This window comes from Homalodisca vitripennis, chromosome 1 (assembly GCF_021130785.1).
Source record: "Homalodisca vitripennis isolate AUS2020 chromosome 1, UT_GWSS_2.1, whole genome shotgun sequence".
NCBI classification, from domain to species: Eukaryota; Metazoa; Arthropoda; class Insecta; order Hemiptera; family Cicadellidae; genus Homalodisca; species Homalodisca vitripennis.
The window spans coordinates 112713658-112732480 of NC_060207.1; the positions used below are offsets into that span (position 1 = coordinate 112713658).

At 33.7% G+C, this 18823-nt stretch overlaps 1 protein-coding gene and 1 non-coding gene across 2 annotated transcripts; both read right to left on the reverse strand.

Annotated features, from left to right (window-relative positions):
* Window positions 1–2321: 2321 nt before the first annotated feature.
* On the reverse strand, window positions 2322–10692 carry LOC124369501. The gene is made up of 4 exons (XM_046827519.1): window positions 10530–10692; window positions 5936–6617; window positions 3417–3540; window positions 2322–2461 (listed from the first exon to the last, which is right to left on the reverse strand). The coding sequence occupies exons 1-4, from the start codon at window positions 10533–10535 to the stop codon at window positions 2347–2349; spliced, it is 927 nt and encodes a 308-aa protein (XP_046683475.1). The 5' UTR covers window positions 10536–10692; the 3' UTR covers window positions 2322–2346.
* Window positions 10693–11339: 647 nt separating this feature from the next.
* On the reverse strand, window positions 11340–11413 carry Trnai-aau. The gene has a single exon. It is a non-coding gene; the product is annotated as a tRNA-Ile (tRNA).
* Window positions 11414–18823: the final 7410 nt, after the last annotated feature.

The following is an 18823-nucleotide window of genomic DNA, read 5'->3' on the forward strand; positions in this document are numbered from 1 at the left end:
TTGCTTGTTCATGAATGATTTGCCAAAAACAGTACTGTAACGATTCTCAAGCCTCTATATTCACCAGATATGGCTCCATGTGGCGTTTTTTGTTTTATATACTTTTTTATACTGTCATTTTAAAAGCATAGATGACATTAAAAGTGGGTAGCTGAAAGAGCTAAAACCTATCCCAAATATTGAGTTTCAAAAGTGTTTTGAGGTTAGAAGAAGCACTGACACAAGTGCATAATATCTAATTGGGCACCATTTTGAAGTTGACAACATTAATGTAGATGAATAAATAAATATTTTCCATAGATGAAATTGATCAAATAAGAGACTGTTTATTTTATATTTCATATGTTTGTTGATATGGACTTGTTGATTAAGTTAGAAAGAGATTTTTGAAATGTTGTGTTCACGGCTGCCAGAATCTCTATCCTCTTCCTTAAATTCCCTATTTAAAAACAACAAAACAATAAAATTACAATAAACTAACATTTTATAACAATATTATTATGTTAAAGATAGCATGCTCAATGGAGACGTTTACAGTTATTATGGTGTATCAGAAGTTATATACCAGCAAATTAACCCTTAAAGGGCTGAAGAAAATTTGGTCTGGATTCAATTAGCGTACATTTTGAGAATTTAAAAAAATTATGTTTTGGCCAAAGTTAATTTGTTTTCCATTTCTTGAAAGAAGAAATAAGAAATAAACAGATTGTTTTTTAAAGCTCTAGCGGTATTGGTGGCCACATTTTACAGCGCCATATATGTGGCATGCTGTACAGATACAGATCTGTTTGCCGTGCCATATGTCGTCAGACTAAATGAAGATACAATTATATCAGCAGTTATTGATTTATTTTTGACTCAATACACAATCCATTTTACTTTTCGTAGTCATAAATCAATACATTTAGGCATTTCTACATGCTCACTCATCTGTGTGAATTATAATGTACACAATCAACTAAAATAAGACAGTAGGGACATTCCAGTATGCTGCATTTAGCACAACTCCGATAATTTGGACGTATCCATATGCCGCGCTTTAAGTGTTAATTCTTAATTTCACTCTTTTACTATATTAATCTTAATAAATATTAATATTTATTCTTACCTAAAACACTAAATGAACATTTATTACCTTATGGCTACAGTAGATATTCAATGTCTTCAGTCGTCACGACGATCTCTGTGCAGTGTATAATATGTACATACAAGGTCATACAGTAACTGGACAATAATTAGAAATATTTTAATAATAAGTTTGATCAGCAGGATCTATCAAGCATGTTAGGTTAAAACAATCGAGATTAATTTGTAGTTAATAGTTCCTACATATTAACTTCGCTAAAAGCTCAGCCTCTTAACCAGTTGAAGAAATCCGTACTTTATCTGTATATATGATGAATGTTAACTCCATATTGAATACAAGAAAAACACAGAATAAATAAGTTACAAACCGTATACAGTGTGTTCCAAATGTTATATACACTGAAGAGATCTTGGAAACTATGAGATACACGAAAGATAATTTGGGCAAAGCGTGCGTAATAACAAGACCAAAAGATCAAATTGGTTGAGTTAGTTATTGGTTGCGTTGTTAAATTATTGTGCTCAAAAAACGGTTTTTGATCAAAATTTTTTAAATTGTCACAGCTCTCTTATTAGTACATATAATGGAATGTTTTTGCATGGATTTTTTTCTAGTTGTCTAGTAATATTATGGACCAGTTTTCCAGACCAACAAGCAGGAGGTGTAGGGTTCAAGTCAATTGTTTTGAATCCAAGGATCCATTGTTTACTTAATCAAAAAAAAGTTTATTTTTTACTGGTTTAAAAATGCTATATATTTGTGTGTTTTCATCAAATAATTCATAAAAACTAATTTTTTGTATGGTTGTTTGAAGGGACATTATTATAATACTCAAAGGTCGATCAACCTGACTGATATTTCACAGCACAGTGTTGGAATCAGTTGTTTAGTGGAACATAAATTATATGACAAGATCAGTCTACAAATGACTTGTCATTTTTATGACTGATTAGCTCAATAGCATGTTAGGTTAAAACAATTGTATCATATTTTATGATCTTATAAAAAATTAAAATCACCATATAAAGATAATTATCAACCTAATTAAATGTTTAACCCAACTTATTTTACTCTAACAAGAAATGTCCTCTGACCCGCACTTTCACAAAACTTAACGCTTTTAAGAGTCTATAAATCTTGAGGGCCAGTGTTTGGCTAGACAGAGTTTAAAATTCAATTATTGTCCTGTACTTGATTGAAATTTCCATCGATCTAAATCATTAAAAGCAAAACATTTTTACTCTTATAGTACAGATTTATTAGGAACGATGAAAAGGTCTCCGTGCCCCCAAGTAGCTATGACATAGAGCGCAGTAGTGAAAAGTGTAGTTGAAGTAGTTGATGAAGTACGGTAACAGACAGAATGGCCAACATCTGTAATAAGTCATGGAAATTAAATTTAATATACAAACTTAGATTTGATGATTTTTATAAACTTCAGTATAAGAATTTGTGTAAAAGTAAAAAGTATTTTAATATGAAAATGCTTTGTATAATTAGTGGACAACAATTGAGTAGGCTAATGAATAATATACAACACAAAATTCTCTCCAGAGATAAATTTTTTAAAGGCAGATAACAAATATATAAGTGAGTAACAAATATACCAAGTTTTTTTTATCTGTTGATGAGTAGGGACTGTTATATTATTTTCAGTTTATTCTATGCTTTTCTTGTTAGCGGCATGGTTATACATAAGACTTATGTAACCACACAGTCACATTTTGACAGACTGAAATCATGACTTCCAATGTACTGATCTTTACCATTTTTAACATTGTGTAGAGGTAGATTTTCATATTAAATTTAAATCCTCAGGCAGACGAAATTGAATTCAGTCATTAGAAACTGGTGGAAGCTAAACACAGAACAAAGCTTGTTATATCTTTTCAGTTAAACTGATTTAGGTAACGAAAAAACTAAATTTTCCTCATTTCTGCCTCTGGGCAACAGTACTAATACCCAGTTGTTAGATATATCTAAATTTATTGTCAGAATCTAGATGCAGGAGGTACTTGGTAAGAGCTAATGGTCATTGCAACGAATTACATTAAAGGGAGCATTTTCACTTCCTGAGTTTCAAAGGTGTATGTCTTCGTAACCTATTACGTAGTAATGATAAAAATTATTTTGGATTGATGAGGCAAATTGTTTCACCCCAGTCATACTACTGCCTACTAGTAATGATAAAAATCATTTTGGATATATGAGGCAAATTGTTTCCTCTCAATCATAGTAGTTTACTCCTCATTAAAAAAGGCATGTTTTCTTTAAGAATTTAGAAGGTATATGATATTAGTTTATAAAAACGATAATCTCTGACACTTACAACATGAGTAGCAAAACCAATGCTATGATGTGAGCTGTGCGTGAGACTCGGAATTCTATTCGTGTTATGATGACAGTCTCACAAGCTGGACAATATGCAGGCTGAGGCTGTGACTGCCATGTATCTGTTGTCAACATAGAAGAGAATAGACTTACTAACAAGGGTTGCCAGTATTTTCAACTTGAGTGAGTTTTGTGTGTGACTCATCATATGACTCATGTCTTAGTGACAGTCTCACAGGTTGTAACTGTGACTGCCTTACAGTTGCCTATATAAAAAACAATAAACTCATCAACAAAGCAGTTACTTCCCACCCCCACTTCTCACCACACCTTGTGGCGTTGCCACATTGTCATATCAATAGCATGTTAGGTTAAAACAATTGTATCATACGAAAGGTAACAAATTACCTATACAATTTTTAGTATGATAGATTGATCATATTTTATGATCTTATAAAAAATTAAAATCACCATATAAACATAATTATCAACCTAATTATGATTTTCATATTAAATTTAAATCCTCAGACAGACAAAATCGAATTCAGTCATTAGAAACATTTTGGATATATGAGGCGAATTGTTTCCTCTCAATCATACTAGGTTACTCCTCATTAAAAAAGGCATGTTTTCTTTAAGAATTTAGAAGGTATATTATATCAGTTTGTAAAAACGATAATCTCTGACACTTACAAAATGAGTAGCAAAACACTATTTTTAAAATTATGATTCTCAATATGAGGCAACACAACATCTCGCTTCGTTCTGGTTGTTTATATCCATTTTGTTCTCCGCATTTGATTATTCTGCATTTTGAATTTTATAATTACTTTTGACTCACATTCATGTTATGTAAATACATGTTAATTTACATTTTGAAGGAAAAAGATTCAGGAAGATAGAAGTAAGGTGGGTATTAGGAATTGCTCAATTGTTGAATTCCATTGATTATCCCATTATTAGTTATTCTTCCGTTACAGCTGGCAACACCACACCAAAATCTTGGCTTGCTTGCATTGATATATCTCATACTATAATAAACATTGTTTGGATCAATTACATTGCGATGTTTCATTAATTTCACTATTTTTTCTGTTATAACTCAAAGAAATTTTTAAATTGTTAATTTTCATTTAATAATATTTAATATGTGTTGTGTACTTAAATATCTGTATTGTCTTACATTTCACCAAATTGTAACTATACATTAACTGTAGTTGTAATTGTACATGATTTATCAACAATTATATTTCCAATGTTAATCACATTAATGTGATTAATGTTAGTCAGTATTTTATTCATGCTATCATATTAATGCCATTATAACACTCCCATTTTATTTAATATGTCTGCATTCAAAATTGATCTCAAATTCCCTGTTCACTTACTTTAATATATTGCTGCAATTTAGTGTTCTGCTAACTGGCCTGCAAGTTCCACATAATGCTTGCCATCAACAATGCTGAAATATGTCTTATTACCTGTTTGTTCAGCAACAACAAAATTCTATTCTATATTTTATAATGGGACAGTGTAAAAACTCTTTAATTGAGCATGCTCTTAATTGAATTCCCTCTAAAATAAGTGTTGTAACAATGCAATTCAAACTTTTTATTAATAAACATTGACCATTAATTTTGTTACCCTTTGAAGCCTCAAGTAAAGAGGTTGAAGAATAAGTTTCACATTTTAATGTACTTCATTCAAAAACTACTCTACAAGTAATAATTAATAAATTTTATATACAAGATTGATTCAAGTCAATAAAACTAAATCAATCAAAGAAGAAATTTGAATATTTCTAGGCATTTGATTTTTATTTCTAAATTGGACTTAATACAAACTTTAACCTTTGTTTAGAATATTATTTTGAACAATAATTGGTTTTAGTATTATGATTTTTAGCAACAAATCCTTTTCCAATAAAAATTACTAATTGGAATTAAATTTAGCATTTTAACAAAATAAATATCAGTAACATTTTATAAGATCATATCCTAATAACTCATTACTTGTGATAATACTTAATGATGGCAAAAGTCCATAATCTTGTCCTTTGTATTCATGCTTGTGTGCATAAACCAAGTTGTGTTTATATTGTGCTTAAATTACGATAGTTATTTCAGTTGTTCCCTTCATAATCTTAATTAAATTAGATTAAATATCACAAACCAATTTTGTAAACTTTTCTAAAGTAGATAGTTCATTTGCCATCAGGCCAATAATATTGACCGCTCTAGGCAGATAACAAGATAGCATACTTACTTATTGATAACTTAAATCTGCTTTGACTCGCAACATTTTAAAATAAAAATATATGTGAATTACTTTAATTAAATATCTATAACACTATTCAAAGTAAATAGATTTGTTTTAATTGATGATTGTTAACTCGGATAGATTTTGTCACAATTAAAATGATGTGATTAACTTAAGACAACTGAATGGGAGGGTCTCTTCTTCAATCACTGACATTTCCTATAAAGAACACATTAGTGAAAAGATTGGTAGACTTACTTCCCAGTCCAAGAGTGAATCCAGAGTAGTTGTGATGTCGGAGTTCGTTGTCTGTACCATCATAGCTGGGTGGGGGGATAGGAGCTACGAACTGGATGGAAGCACAAGGGTTGATCCTTCGATCCAATAGGCTCTTGGAGTAAGAGGGTGGAGGACCCATGAGGGGTTCTCGCCTTTGTAGGGTCTGAATGATGGTGGCATCAGGTAAGTTGATGGTGGCTACCGCAGGACTTGTTACAGGACACCTTTCTGGGGCGTAAGCTGGTGGCGCATTGTGAGATGGTGGTCTGCTAATGGTCTCTAGACCATCAAAAAGTTCAGGATTGATGACAGAGCAGGCAGAAAACACAACATTTGGAACAGGCAAAGAGCTACCACTTTGTTCCTGAAAGTTGTGCATATTGCATTCGTGGACGCGCACACATTCCTCAAGTGAATCATCACCGGAATTATTCGCTATAGGCTCTGCAGCAGTTTCTAACTCAATGTTAACTTCTTGTTCAGACTTTGCAGCAGCTCTAAGCAGACAACTAGGCCGACTGCGTTCTGTTGACATTATGACGTTCTGAACCTCTTGTTCCACACTAGATTCCAATATGTCAATCACTATTTCGTCTACAACACTGTTACTACACTCCACATTTTTTAAAACCGTTTTCTTATTTCCTCCAGATTTTGAACCCTGTAAATGGATTAGATATAGAATGTTATGTTATTAACTCCACATTATAGAATGATTTACTGAGACGATAACAATAATGTGATAAAGCACATTTTTTCCACTAAGTCTTGAATTGAATGTTGATGGTATCATCTGGATTCAGTCAAGAACTAGTATCCAGAAGTTTTAATGAATCTGATCAATCTTCGGATCCTGGTACTAGCAATGCTTGAAATACTGGAATCCAAGGATTATACACACATTCTTTCAATAGCTTTACGAAAATTTGATCGCTTCACAGCAGTAAAAGTATACAATTAATTCAAGAATTGCAGACACTCTGTGTTGCATATTGTAGAAATATTTGTTCAAATTGAGATTATATATGTTATTAATAATATGCAAGTATAACAGTTCCATGCATTCAGTTTTAATTTGGCAATAATTGAACCATAAAATAAGTGCTTCTAAATCTAGTCAGAAAAACATATGTAACTTAAGAATATAATTAAGTGTTTATTAGCTTAGACAGAACAATAAGCAAACAAAAACATTACATGAAACTAAATAAAATGCTTATAGATTCAATTACAAAAAAGTTAAATTGAGAAACTTGCATGGAGAGTATATACTGGGTGGCGCAAAAAGGATGGTCGGATTTTAAATAACTATAACTCCATCAGTTTTACAAATTAATTTTATTCAATTACGTAACTAAATGCTCCCAGGCACCCTATTACAAGAAATAACCTCCAAAATTCATGTACGGAAAATAACTTCCGGAAGATGGTGTCCTTCCTCGGTGATGCATTCCACAAGTCTTTCCTTGAAATTTTCCATCACTTTCACTACAGTTTCTTCTTGAATTGCCATAATTTCCGCACTGATTGCCTCCTTCAGATCAATTAAGTTTCGGGACTTGTTTACGTAGACTTTTGACTTTAGGTATCCCCAAAGAAAAAAATCACAGGCTGAGAGGTTAGGTGATCTAGCGGGCCAGTGGACATCTCCAAAACGCGAGATGATGTGGTGGGGGAACATCCGCCTTAAGACACACATGGAGTCATTGGCTGTGTGGGCCGTGGCCCCGTCCTGTTGAAACCAAATTCGATCTCGATTTACACGTAACTCTCGCAGTTTCGGCCCCAAAAAGCTACGTAGCATGTTAACGTAACCGTAACGTTCCGAGTTCACAGTGACTGTAGCGTTGTTCTCCTCAAAAAAATAAGGACCAACAATCCCCAATTTTGACATTCCACACCAGACTGTTACTTTAGCACTATGAAGAGGCTTTTGGTGCAATTCTCTGGGAGTTGCTGCCCAATACCTACAGTTTTGTTTGTTGACATAGCCGTCTAAATGGAAATGGGCTTCATCTGACATTAAAAGCACAACATCATTATTAGAGTACAAAATGTCCAACATTGTTTCACAAAATCGTCTTCGGTGCTCAAAATCACGATCATAGAGCTTTTGCGTGATCAATTTTGTATGGGTGAAACTGTAACTCACGGCTTAAAATGCGCTGCAACGAACGACGGCTGAGGCCTAAAGTTTGAGCACGACGCCTGGTGGAACGACGCGGACTGTGAAGCACTGACGCTCTAACATTCTCAATGTTCTGTGGAGTAACTGCCGTACGTGGACGCCCAGTAGATTTACCACTCATGACAGACCCTGTTGTCCGGAATGCAGTCACCCAACGTGATATGGATCTGCGATATGGAATGGGTTCATCACGCGCTACACCAAAACGTTGTCGAAACAATCGTTGAACAGTAATAAAAGATTCATTATTTCTGAAAAACTGTTCCACGGCAAAAACACGATGCTCGACCGTCCACTGCGCCATCTCGTGGCAAACTGGGTGTAATGGCCGACTTGCAGACAGCCGGCAGTGGTCCCCCCTCCTCACCTTCCACTGGTACTACGCAGTTCAAATCCGACCATCCTTTTTGCGCCACCCAGTACTACTGCTATTTTTATACTATTTATTTATTTGTACTGTACATATTAAATATTTTCCTTGACCATGCTACTGTGTATTAAGTAATAAAACATGTTCCCCAAAATGTTGCTACAATTGACTGTAGTCAACTCGTAAAATCTGGCGCTGTGAACCTTACAAGTTATGGATAATGTGCTAAACTCAATTAATTATTATTACCTCTAGCCTAGTATACATTAATAATTATTAATCTATTACACCAGTCTAACTCTTGTTCCCAGCTTTGATTAAGTAATCATTCCAACATCTTGAATGTTTAATATAATGTCTGAAACAATACTTAACTTTCCGACAATAAATATTGCCTGAACACTTTAACTGGTTAAAAGATCCAAATAATAAACCAATAAGCCCTATCCCTGCTAGTTATTACCTAACTTATAAAGAATATTTATCTCCAAAAGGTTGTCACTCATCAGTATAAAAGAATCTTCCGCTAGTCGCACAGACTGGTGTTGACTTTCACTTTCCTACCTGGCTTCTCCTATCTGGTATTAAATGAACAGACGTACATTTGGCCTTTCAACAATATAACTCTGAATATAATTGCAAAATAGATGTTGTGGTCACTACAAATTAAATAATACGTACTAACCAACTAAGGTCTCTTAATTCAAGGTTGTTGTGTAACAGATTTTTCAAAGTCAGAGGGTAGGACATTAAAAGACAGTGTAAATTAGATATATTTTCAGTTATGTAGGCTAGAGAAAACTAATGAATTTAATAATAATGAAAATATTCCCAACAAAATCTATTAACTTATACAGGACGGAACAATATAAATTATGGGAAAAGTTTATTGAGGTAAAAGTGTAATACTTATTGGCTCAAAAATAATTTAAATTCTGTGAAGCATAGCTCTGCAGAAAATAATCTAAATATGCTTCCTATCAAAATGTCGTCAGAAAAAAATTTTTAACTGTGGAAGATGGATAAAGAATATTAATTATTAACCATTGACCATATAATACAGTGGCATAGATCAAGTAATCAATAGCCTATTTAACAGTATAATGTTAGTCTGAAATATATCTACTATATTCATGCCAAGAAACTTGGTTCATGAGATTTGTTAACTAATCTAGGAAATGAAAATGAAGGTCTTGATTGATTTTTATGTATGAGCAAGTTACTTTTATTTCGGGATGCAAAACTTTCTTTAAAATCCTATGTGTAGATTACTGTACGTATTATTTATATATTACCACAGACTAAATATATTTCTTTTTTAGTCTGCAATATTATATTTGTATTGTTTTTGTGGATTGAGTAATTATTAAATTTAGTTAATTTATTTTGGTATTTGAAAAGTCAGTTTCTGTTTTTTTTAATATTAACTATTTTTTCACAAGAATTTCCTTTAGTAATGGTGTTGGCTTGGCCGAGCCACAACAAGTCCCTTTATTAGAAGTTAGTTTTTCTTGAAAATGTTATCTAAGGCTGTCATGATTATATATTTTTCTATTTCCTTTTCAACCATTGATTGTCAGCAGTTGTATTGCATACTCTAATTCTGTAGATTACTTTTGTTAATTAATTGTATTGCAATTATTGCCAGTGGTATCATTATCCTGTTGCTTAACATTACAAAATTATTATAAACCCCACTAGTATAAAGTTGTCACTTCAAAAATCAATAATAATTAGTTGGTTTACAATTTATCTCATTTTCCTCATATTGTTCGTATGTTAGTTCTCTACCCGATTTTTGTTAATCATCATCTAATCCCGTTTCTTAATAAATCTTGTTTTGATTTTTATTTTTTTGAGCTGTTAGTTTAAACAGCTAATTCATTTAAAACTCTGTATCTCATCTCCTTTTCCCAACATTCTAATATAACTTAAAAATCAATATACGAAACAATTTTAATTTGTGTAAGTTGGGAACTAAAAATGTGTAAAAAAATTACTCTAAAACATTTTACCTCCATTTCTCTGCTCAGATTGGTGTGATTAACCCAAATATTATAGTAGTAACATCCATTGAAATGGATTTTACTCGATTTAAAACATTTGAAATTTAAAATAACTTATTTTCTGTAAAGATTTGTTTATTTTGAAAGGTTATTATTTATATTAGGTCAGACTGCTGTTTTTTTTTAAGTTGTCATAATATTTTGTTATTTAATTCAGCTGTCTATCTTATACAAATATGCTATTCCAGCATTTCCAAAGCAACAGTAATTTACTTTCAACCAGATAACTTTATATATGAGAAAAATATTGTCCATGATAGATGATGATTTTATCTATGGTACTTTATTCCAGGGCTGTAACACTAAGATTTGACCTTGTTGCATGTTTATCCAAAGCAAAATAATTGAGACCTCTTAACTATGACAGCCATTCTCTTATTCATTTTTTCTCAATATTTTTTTTCCAAATCAGCAAGGATTATAAGGGATTTCAATATCAAAACTATATAGTACCGATGGTTTTTAACCAAGGAATCTGGAAAGATAAGTGAAGCTGTTAATGAAACTGCATATCTATATATTATTACAGGAAAATATTGGTTTTTGTACAGTGATTTTATGTGTCAAAAAATATTATTGATGAATAGATAAAAAATAATGAATTTCAATAGTTCTGCAAATAAGTAATTGTCAAACTTTTTGATGGTAAAATTGTTTTAAAATCTGAGAAACGGTATTTATCTCATAAAATATTGCTTAAATAAACAAATCAAAACTTGCAACACAAACATCACATTTTAACAAACACAAAAAGTTAATTGGCCCATGAGGGGATCGAACCCGCGACCTTCGCGTTATTAGCACGACGCTCTAACCAACTGAGCTAATGGGCCAGACGTTCGTCGTTGGGAAACTGTATTACTTTCAAGCTTGCAAATGGCATTTTTTTACATCAATTCCCTGCGTAAATTATCTTATTATTAATCTTTTGTTCTACCACATTGTCCTAATACCTTTTCTAAATTAATAAATATATAATATATCCTACAAAAAGGTTATAACTGTGGCAAAACATTATATGAATCTAGGCTTGATGATGAAACAAAATAGTTATAGAGTAATAAAAGGTTTTTATGGAATTGACGCAATCCAATAAATCTGCACCGCTACCGTGGCTCCGTTATCGCGCCGCCTCGTTATCTTGTCCAGACGGGCAAAGTCCAACCGGTTATAACTACTGTCGGCAGTTTGTATTATCTAAAAATACCTATTCTTCCATTACAAAGAGAATTCCACTCAGTTTTGCCTCATAGACAATAAATAGAAATTGCTGACACATAACGGAAAAGATCCGATATTTCCAACATTAATACGTACTACTATCATGTTATTTATTAACAATGTATTGCTAAACATGCTAAATCTTCATCAATACTGTACTTATTATTTGTGCAGTACTAGTCAGTATTTTTTTTTAACTTGTAAAATTGAAATTTCTATATTTAGTATTTGTGGCCTGAATGCATTGGAGAATTTCAGACATTTCAGATTAACTTTCAACAGCATCTTTTATAATATGGAATACAAATAAGCCTATTAAAAATGGAATAGGAACTAATCCATATTGCATTTAAATACGATCATAATCTAAGAATCTGGGCACTGTTTGAAATCATACGAAAGTTTTTGTTCATGGTTAGCTCTTTATAAAAATACTAAATTCTCTAAATGTTTAATGGTGAAAATTTTGTTAAGAAAAGTTAAAATGTGTATCCTGACAATAATATCTAGACGTTTTCCATTCAAATATCTCAATGCCTTGTTTTGAAATTACATGCAGTGGTGTAGACACTTTATGTTTAAATATTATTAAATTAAATGTGTATTAGTGTATAAAATTGTAGGTTGGTAGCCTAGTATATTTTTAAATACCTAACGGTAGCTATGCTGTTACTCACTTTGTCGTTTGTTTTCCTGCCTTACCGCTTTCTCAATATTGTAAAGTTCGTTATTTAATAGTAGACTACACATTTTTTCGGAGACCCAGCTTCAAGACATTAAATATAATCTTAGATCTCTAGAATTAAATAAAGTATCTAAAATTATTCGATTAGCAATTGTTTTAAAATAGCTTTAAAATGCGACAGATTTGCTTGCCAGCGGTTTGCGGCAAGATGGGTACGGAAACTAATAACATCCGATCCGACAATTAGAAGTTTCTATGTGGAAGGGCGCTTTCATGTACTGCAAGCGATCCCCCAAACAATTAAAAAAATATTCTGCCTTTCAAAAGTTAAGAGGGGGAAGCCTTTATTTCCACCATAGTATATGTACTATACTGTATTGGTATGTGGGAAATGTATGTATTGCAAGCAATTCTTTTTTAAAAATTCGTGATAAATATGTTGCACACATCAATGTATTGGTAATGTCCTCAAAACGTTTTAGAATTTATTTAGACCTACATTTGTGAATATTTGTGGGTTGTCGTTTTTAGGCTATTATAATTTAATATTAATGTATGTTTAATATTTAATAATTTATGCCTCATAAAAGTATTTCACAGATTTTTCACTCCACATGCGTATTAATATTAGCCAGTATAAAATATAAATTCACAAAGCCGACAGCTAAGAAACAGTAATAAATCCTTAGAAATGTCTGTTTATGTAAAATTCCTTATTTTTATTTTTTGTTAAGTGAGGAAAATATCATAAATAATAGAAAGTATCAATAACTATTGGTTTTCTAAATTGTATTAAAATGCAGTATATACTAGCATTTAAAGGATTTAAGACAAATGGTATACAGCTGATATAATTTTTCATGTTTATATCAGAATAACATAAAATTGTGAATTTATAACAAATATGAACGTTTCATCATAGTTTTTATATACAACTATGGTACGGCAATAAACATGGTAAAAAATATTATAGGAAGAAAATTAGTACACGTTTTACGTAGTAGCCTACACAAGATAGCGCCAACCACACCGTGACAGTGGCACAGATTTCAGGATTGAATGCAATGTCTTCTCAAAGAATGATAGATAATCAAAGGCCAAGATTTTGAACTTAGCTGAGTTAAGCTTTGTGTATGTTTGGTGGGTGAACAGTTTGGCAACCCTGCAGTGGCGCACCCAGGAATCTTCTCTAGGGGATATCCATCACTCCGTGGAGTTAGGGGTATGGAAAATCCCCCCAGATCAGTAGAGGGTCCGGGGGTCGTCCTCCGAGAAATTTGTGAAATACTAGGTCCTAAAATCGTTATTATGTAGTACTTCTGAACTAATAAAAGAAGAGCAAATATCAGATCGGGGTCTTTAAAGCTTACAATAAAAACACTATACCATCCTCTTTGTCCTTAGGAAAGCTAAATTTTTATGTCTACTCTCGGGTTAAAAAAAGTATTAGTTTGAAAGTTTACCATAACCTAAGTAATAAAACTACAATAACGGGAGTTATATTAAAATTATATTCTGCGTTTCTAAATATACACTGTTTATTAACTATAACTTCCAGTTTTTATATCTATAACAACGAACAAATACCGGTTTATGGCGCTTTTCAACCAAACTGCATTTATTTAAATTTTTAACTCGGAAACTTGTGATCCGACTAACATCAAATGTTTATAAAAGTATACTGTAATTTAGTATATCATTTTAAAATAAACTAAAAGAAAGAAAAGATGAAAATAAAGTAATTATTAAATTAACGTTTATTCTTGACCGTGTTCAACAAAATTCGGCATTGGTCACGTTGTGGGTTCTTAGTCATTATCTTGTGCTTAATCACTATTTAAAACGTTTAATTTTTAACACAGATTAAATGGAGCAGCCTTTTTTTTATTTTACCATTACCTCCAACTGCTCGTTTTAGTGCGCATATTCCCAGAATACCCAGGGCGGTGTTGCCTCGTAGTGACAACGAATAAAAACAAACTAAAACAATACAGAACTGCTCAGAGGTCGGCAACTCATCAATGTGACAACTGATCACGTCGCGTCGGGACTACTGCAAAAGATACTTTGGACAAGGTACTCGTCTGTCCCGAGAGTATAAGTTACGTAAATAGAAAAGTACCTTGTGCAGGCTACTGTTACATGTACTTTAACGTTACAAAACTTTACAGGTTTACCGCCGTACAAAGTACTCTAACTCGTTCAGCAGTAACACTAACTTGAGCATGTACCTGTATCATTTTAGAAGTATTCTGTAACGTATGATTCTAAATCTGTACGAGTACATTTTATACTCGGTCACTGAAAGTACCGCGGGTACAGGTAGAAGCGGCAAGAAATAGGAAAGAACTTACCTTACTTTCGTAGAGTTGCGTAACGATAACATTTAAATATTTATTGTTTTGAACAAAATTGAATTATTAATAATAATAATCTCTTTATTGCATTCTTTTAACAATTTTTACATCGTATCGCAATCGTCAACAGTAAAGTTTTTATAAGTCTATTTACACGAGTTCATCCACACATTCACACAACCTCATACTCACAGTTCTTACAATCATTCAGGTCACAATCGCATTGACCTCAGATCCAGCAATCTCAAATATCCCAACGGCTTGACATGAATTCATCAACAGAGTAGAAAGCCTTGGACTCCAAAAGGAGTTTGAGACGCGTTTAAAATTGATTTTGATTATTGGAAATGTTGATTTCTTCAGGGAGCCTGTTCATTAATCTGACACCAACTTCTTGCGGTAGATTTTGCGCTAATGTCAATCTGTGTTGATGCGTGCGAAAGTTGTCCCTGCCTCTAGTTATATATTGATGAACGTGTCACCACGAATCAAGGTGCACCTTGATCTGCAGTACATGATCACCTCAAAAATATAGAGGCAAGGCAAAGTCAGCAATCTCAACTCCCCGAAAGATTCCCTACACGACTCTCTATAATTTAAATTTTTAATGATTCTGACAGTTTTTTTTCTGGAGTCTAAAGACGCGTTCCATTTTGTTTTTTGCACAACTTCCCCAAAGTCTTATCCCATACGCAAAATGAGCATGGATTAGGCAATAGTAGGCCATTTTTAAAACTTCTGGGAAACAAAATTTTGCTAGATTGCGCAGAGCATATATACCTGAGGTAGCTCTAACACAGACCCTGTCAACATGATCGCTCCAGGTCAGTCCTTTGTCTAGAATCATTCCCAAAAACTTTCTGGAGTTATTTTCTTCGAGAAGGTCGTCATCTATAAATACGGCCGGACGCACCACTCGATCATGCTGACGAAGGCCGAAATTTACTACGATTGTTTTTGACTAATTTGTTTTCAGATTCATTTCAGTGAAATACTGAATGCAAGTGTTCTATGAATGAGGTGATTTCTAGTTCTTCTATTGATTTACTTTTAAAACAGAGTCGTGTCATCGGCATATTGAACCAGTTTTCCATGCTGGATAACTGAATTCAATCCGCCGACATAAATTAAAAACAGGAGAGGCCCAAGGATAGAACCCTGAGGAACACCGTGGGCTATTTTAATTTTGTTTGAAATGACGCTCGAAATCTCCACGCACTGATGTCGATCCTTAAGGTAAGAACCGATCAATAAGAGCGGGACACCCCGAATGCCACATTTCTCCAACTGGTGTAACAGTGTCTCGTGGTGCACGCAGTCAAAGGCTTTGGACAGATCGAGAAATATACTAAGCACATGCTCTCGTCTATCCAAACCATCGACAACATTGTCCAAAAGGAAGCTTTCAAGCCTTTCGTAGAAAAGTTTTTCAAAAACTTTACTGAAAACTGGAAGAATTGAGATTGGACGATAATTGCTTGTAAGACAAGGATCGTCCTTTTTGAAAATTGGGGTGATCTTGGCCGTCTTTAAAAGAGATGGAGAACTTCCAGTCTCCCATGAAAAATTGATCAATTTTGTTAGAGGACTCAAAATATGCTTGAAGCATCGTTTGAGTAGCCATACTGACATCCCGTTGGCGTCACTGGTCTTTTTTGATTTCAGTCTCTGTTTGACACGTGCTACCTCCTCTTCACACACAGGAGCCAAAGCCATGGACGCAACAGGTCCCCCAGTCTCTCCTCCGTGAGACTGAGGATTCTTAAATGACGAATTCGTAAAAGCAACGGTTGAAAAGTAATTGTTGAACTCGTTTGCCACTTTTAATTTATCTTCAACAATTTCATTGTTAATTTGGATTTCAATAGATTTGGAACACTTGTTGAAACCTCCATCTCGAGAAAAGTTATTAATTATTTTCCAAGCCGTTTTGGAAAAATTTTCACAGGTACCCAAGGCTCTATTGATGTCATAGGCTTTTGCAGCTCTTATGACCTTCTTATAGATTCTCCGATACCTTCTAAAACACATTTAGAAATCATAATTTTGAGTATTGGTGAAGATTTTATAGAAGAATTGGAGCCTTTCTCGAGATATAAGAATTCCTTTAGTTATCCATGAATCTTGCAGATTTTTACTGTTTTTTGTTTTGTTGTAAAAGGCACTAGACACCAAAAGATGCTTTAAACGAGTCTGGAAAAGATTCAGGTTTTGATTTTTGATGCATTCAGGAAGGCAATTGATTAATTTGACACCAACTTGAGATGGCAGCCGTTCAAAGGCTGTACTTATGTGTGGTTGAATTCTGTAGTTGTCCCTACCTCTAGTATCATATGAATGAACATCCCTGCCTTGAGTCAAAGTGCACCTTGACCTGCAGTACAGAGCGACCTCCAAGATATAGAGGGAGGGTAAAGTCAATAATCTAAGCTCCCTAAATGCTTCTCTACACGACTCTCTTGTTTTCAATTTCAAGATGGTTCTGACAGATCTTTTCTGAACCCTTTCCAGCTTGTATTTAGAGCAGCTACCCCAAAGTCTGATTCCGTACTCCAAGTGAGTGTGGACCAAGCCAAAATAGGCTGTTCTTAAGAGTTCAAGGGAGCATAATTGTGCTAGGTTACGCAAAGCATAAATGCCTGAGTTAACTCTAGAGCAAACGCTGTCAATGTGACCGTTCCAAGTCAACGCCTTGTCAAGATGTATTTCCAAGGAACTTTGTGGAAGATGTTTCTTCAATGAGTTCATCATCTACCATCACAGTGATTTTGCTTTGTTGCGCTGCTGAAAACAAAATTTGATGAAATTTGACTTTGAATTGTTTGCTTGCAAGTTCATTTCATTGAAATGTTGAATGCAAAGATTTAGATCAAGAAATTATTTGACTTCTAATTCAGCAGCTGATTTTGCCTTTGCACAAATAGTCGTGTCGTCAGCGTACTGAATCACTTTACCATGCTGGATAGATGATTTCAGTCCGTTGACATAGAGATTATCATGACATGGATATATTTCATCATCAATTATATTTGTCATGGATATTGTCAAATATAATTATATGAACAACTTAACTAATGTATACAGCGAAACTCCTATTTTCTTCCATATGACGTCCTTCTTTATATTAATTTTATAGTCAGGATGACTAAACTTCCATAATATTTCGTTAGAAGAGACCAATTCAATCAACTCTTCGTTGTCATTGTTTGAGAATTTTACCTTCTGGGCGACATTTCCCTCCAATTCTAATTTTGATATGGTACAAGACATGTCTGTTACGCAGCGTATCTCAGAGTTGACTGCTCTGAAAGCAGTAAGCCAAATACGCAACTATTGATATTTGATACGCGCGCACTTGATACGTTGCCTGGGAAACCTCTTACACGAAACCCCGTAAGACAAGTGTGCTGCGTATTAGATACGCATACGCAGCGCATCTATTACGCGTCTAGGAAACCACAGCCTTACGCAGCGTATCTCAGAGTTGACTGCTCTGAAAGCAGTAAACCAAATACGCAGCTATTGATACGTGCGCATTTGATGCGCGCGCACTTGATACGTTGCCTGGGAAACCCCTTATACGAAACCCCATACGACAAGTGTGCTGCGTCTTAGATACGCATACGCAGCGCATATATTACGCGTCTAGGAAACCACAGCCTGTGTTGCGTACTAGTACTTTCGCGGCCTAATTAACGGCACAGCGTTCCGGAATAAGGTCTTGGAAATATGAGCGTTTCTATATGCATATTTCGATTTATCACTAGAGTAATTAGCTATTTCGTAAATGTGTTGTGTGATTAGACAACAAATTAAATATATTGTTCTGAAATGTAGGCTTGATGGTTGACCAAGAAATTCACTTCATAAATACAGTATGGTTTACTTTAATATTACACAGTTACGCAATTATTGGCAGCGATTCTGCATTGATATTTTAAGAAGTGGGGGGGGGGGGGTGTAACATTTTCATTGCGTTA

Coding starts and splice junctions, on each gene's coding strand:
- LOC124369501 (XM_046827519.1), bottom strand. Junction 3,541..5,935: donor ATTCACTCTTGGACTGGGAA/GTAAGTCTACCA, acceptor TGTTGACAACAG/ATACATGGCAGTCACAGCCT. Junction 2,462..3,416: donor TTGGTTTTGCTACTCATGTT/GTAAGTGTCAGA, acceptor GACTTATTACAG/ATGTTGGCCATTCTGTCTGT.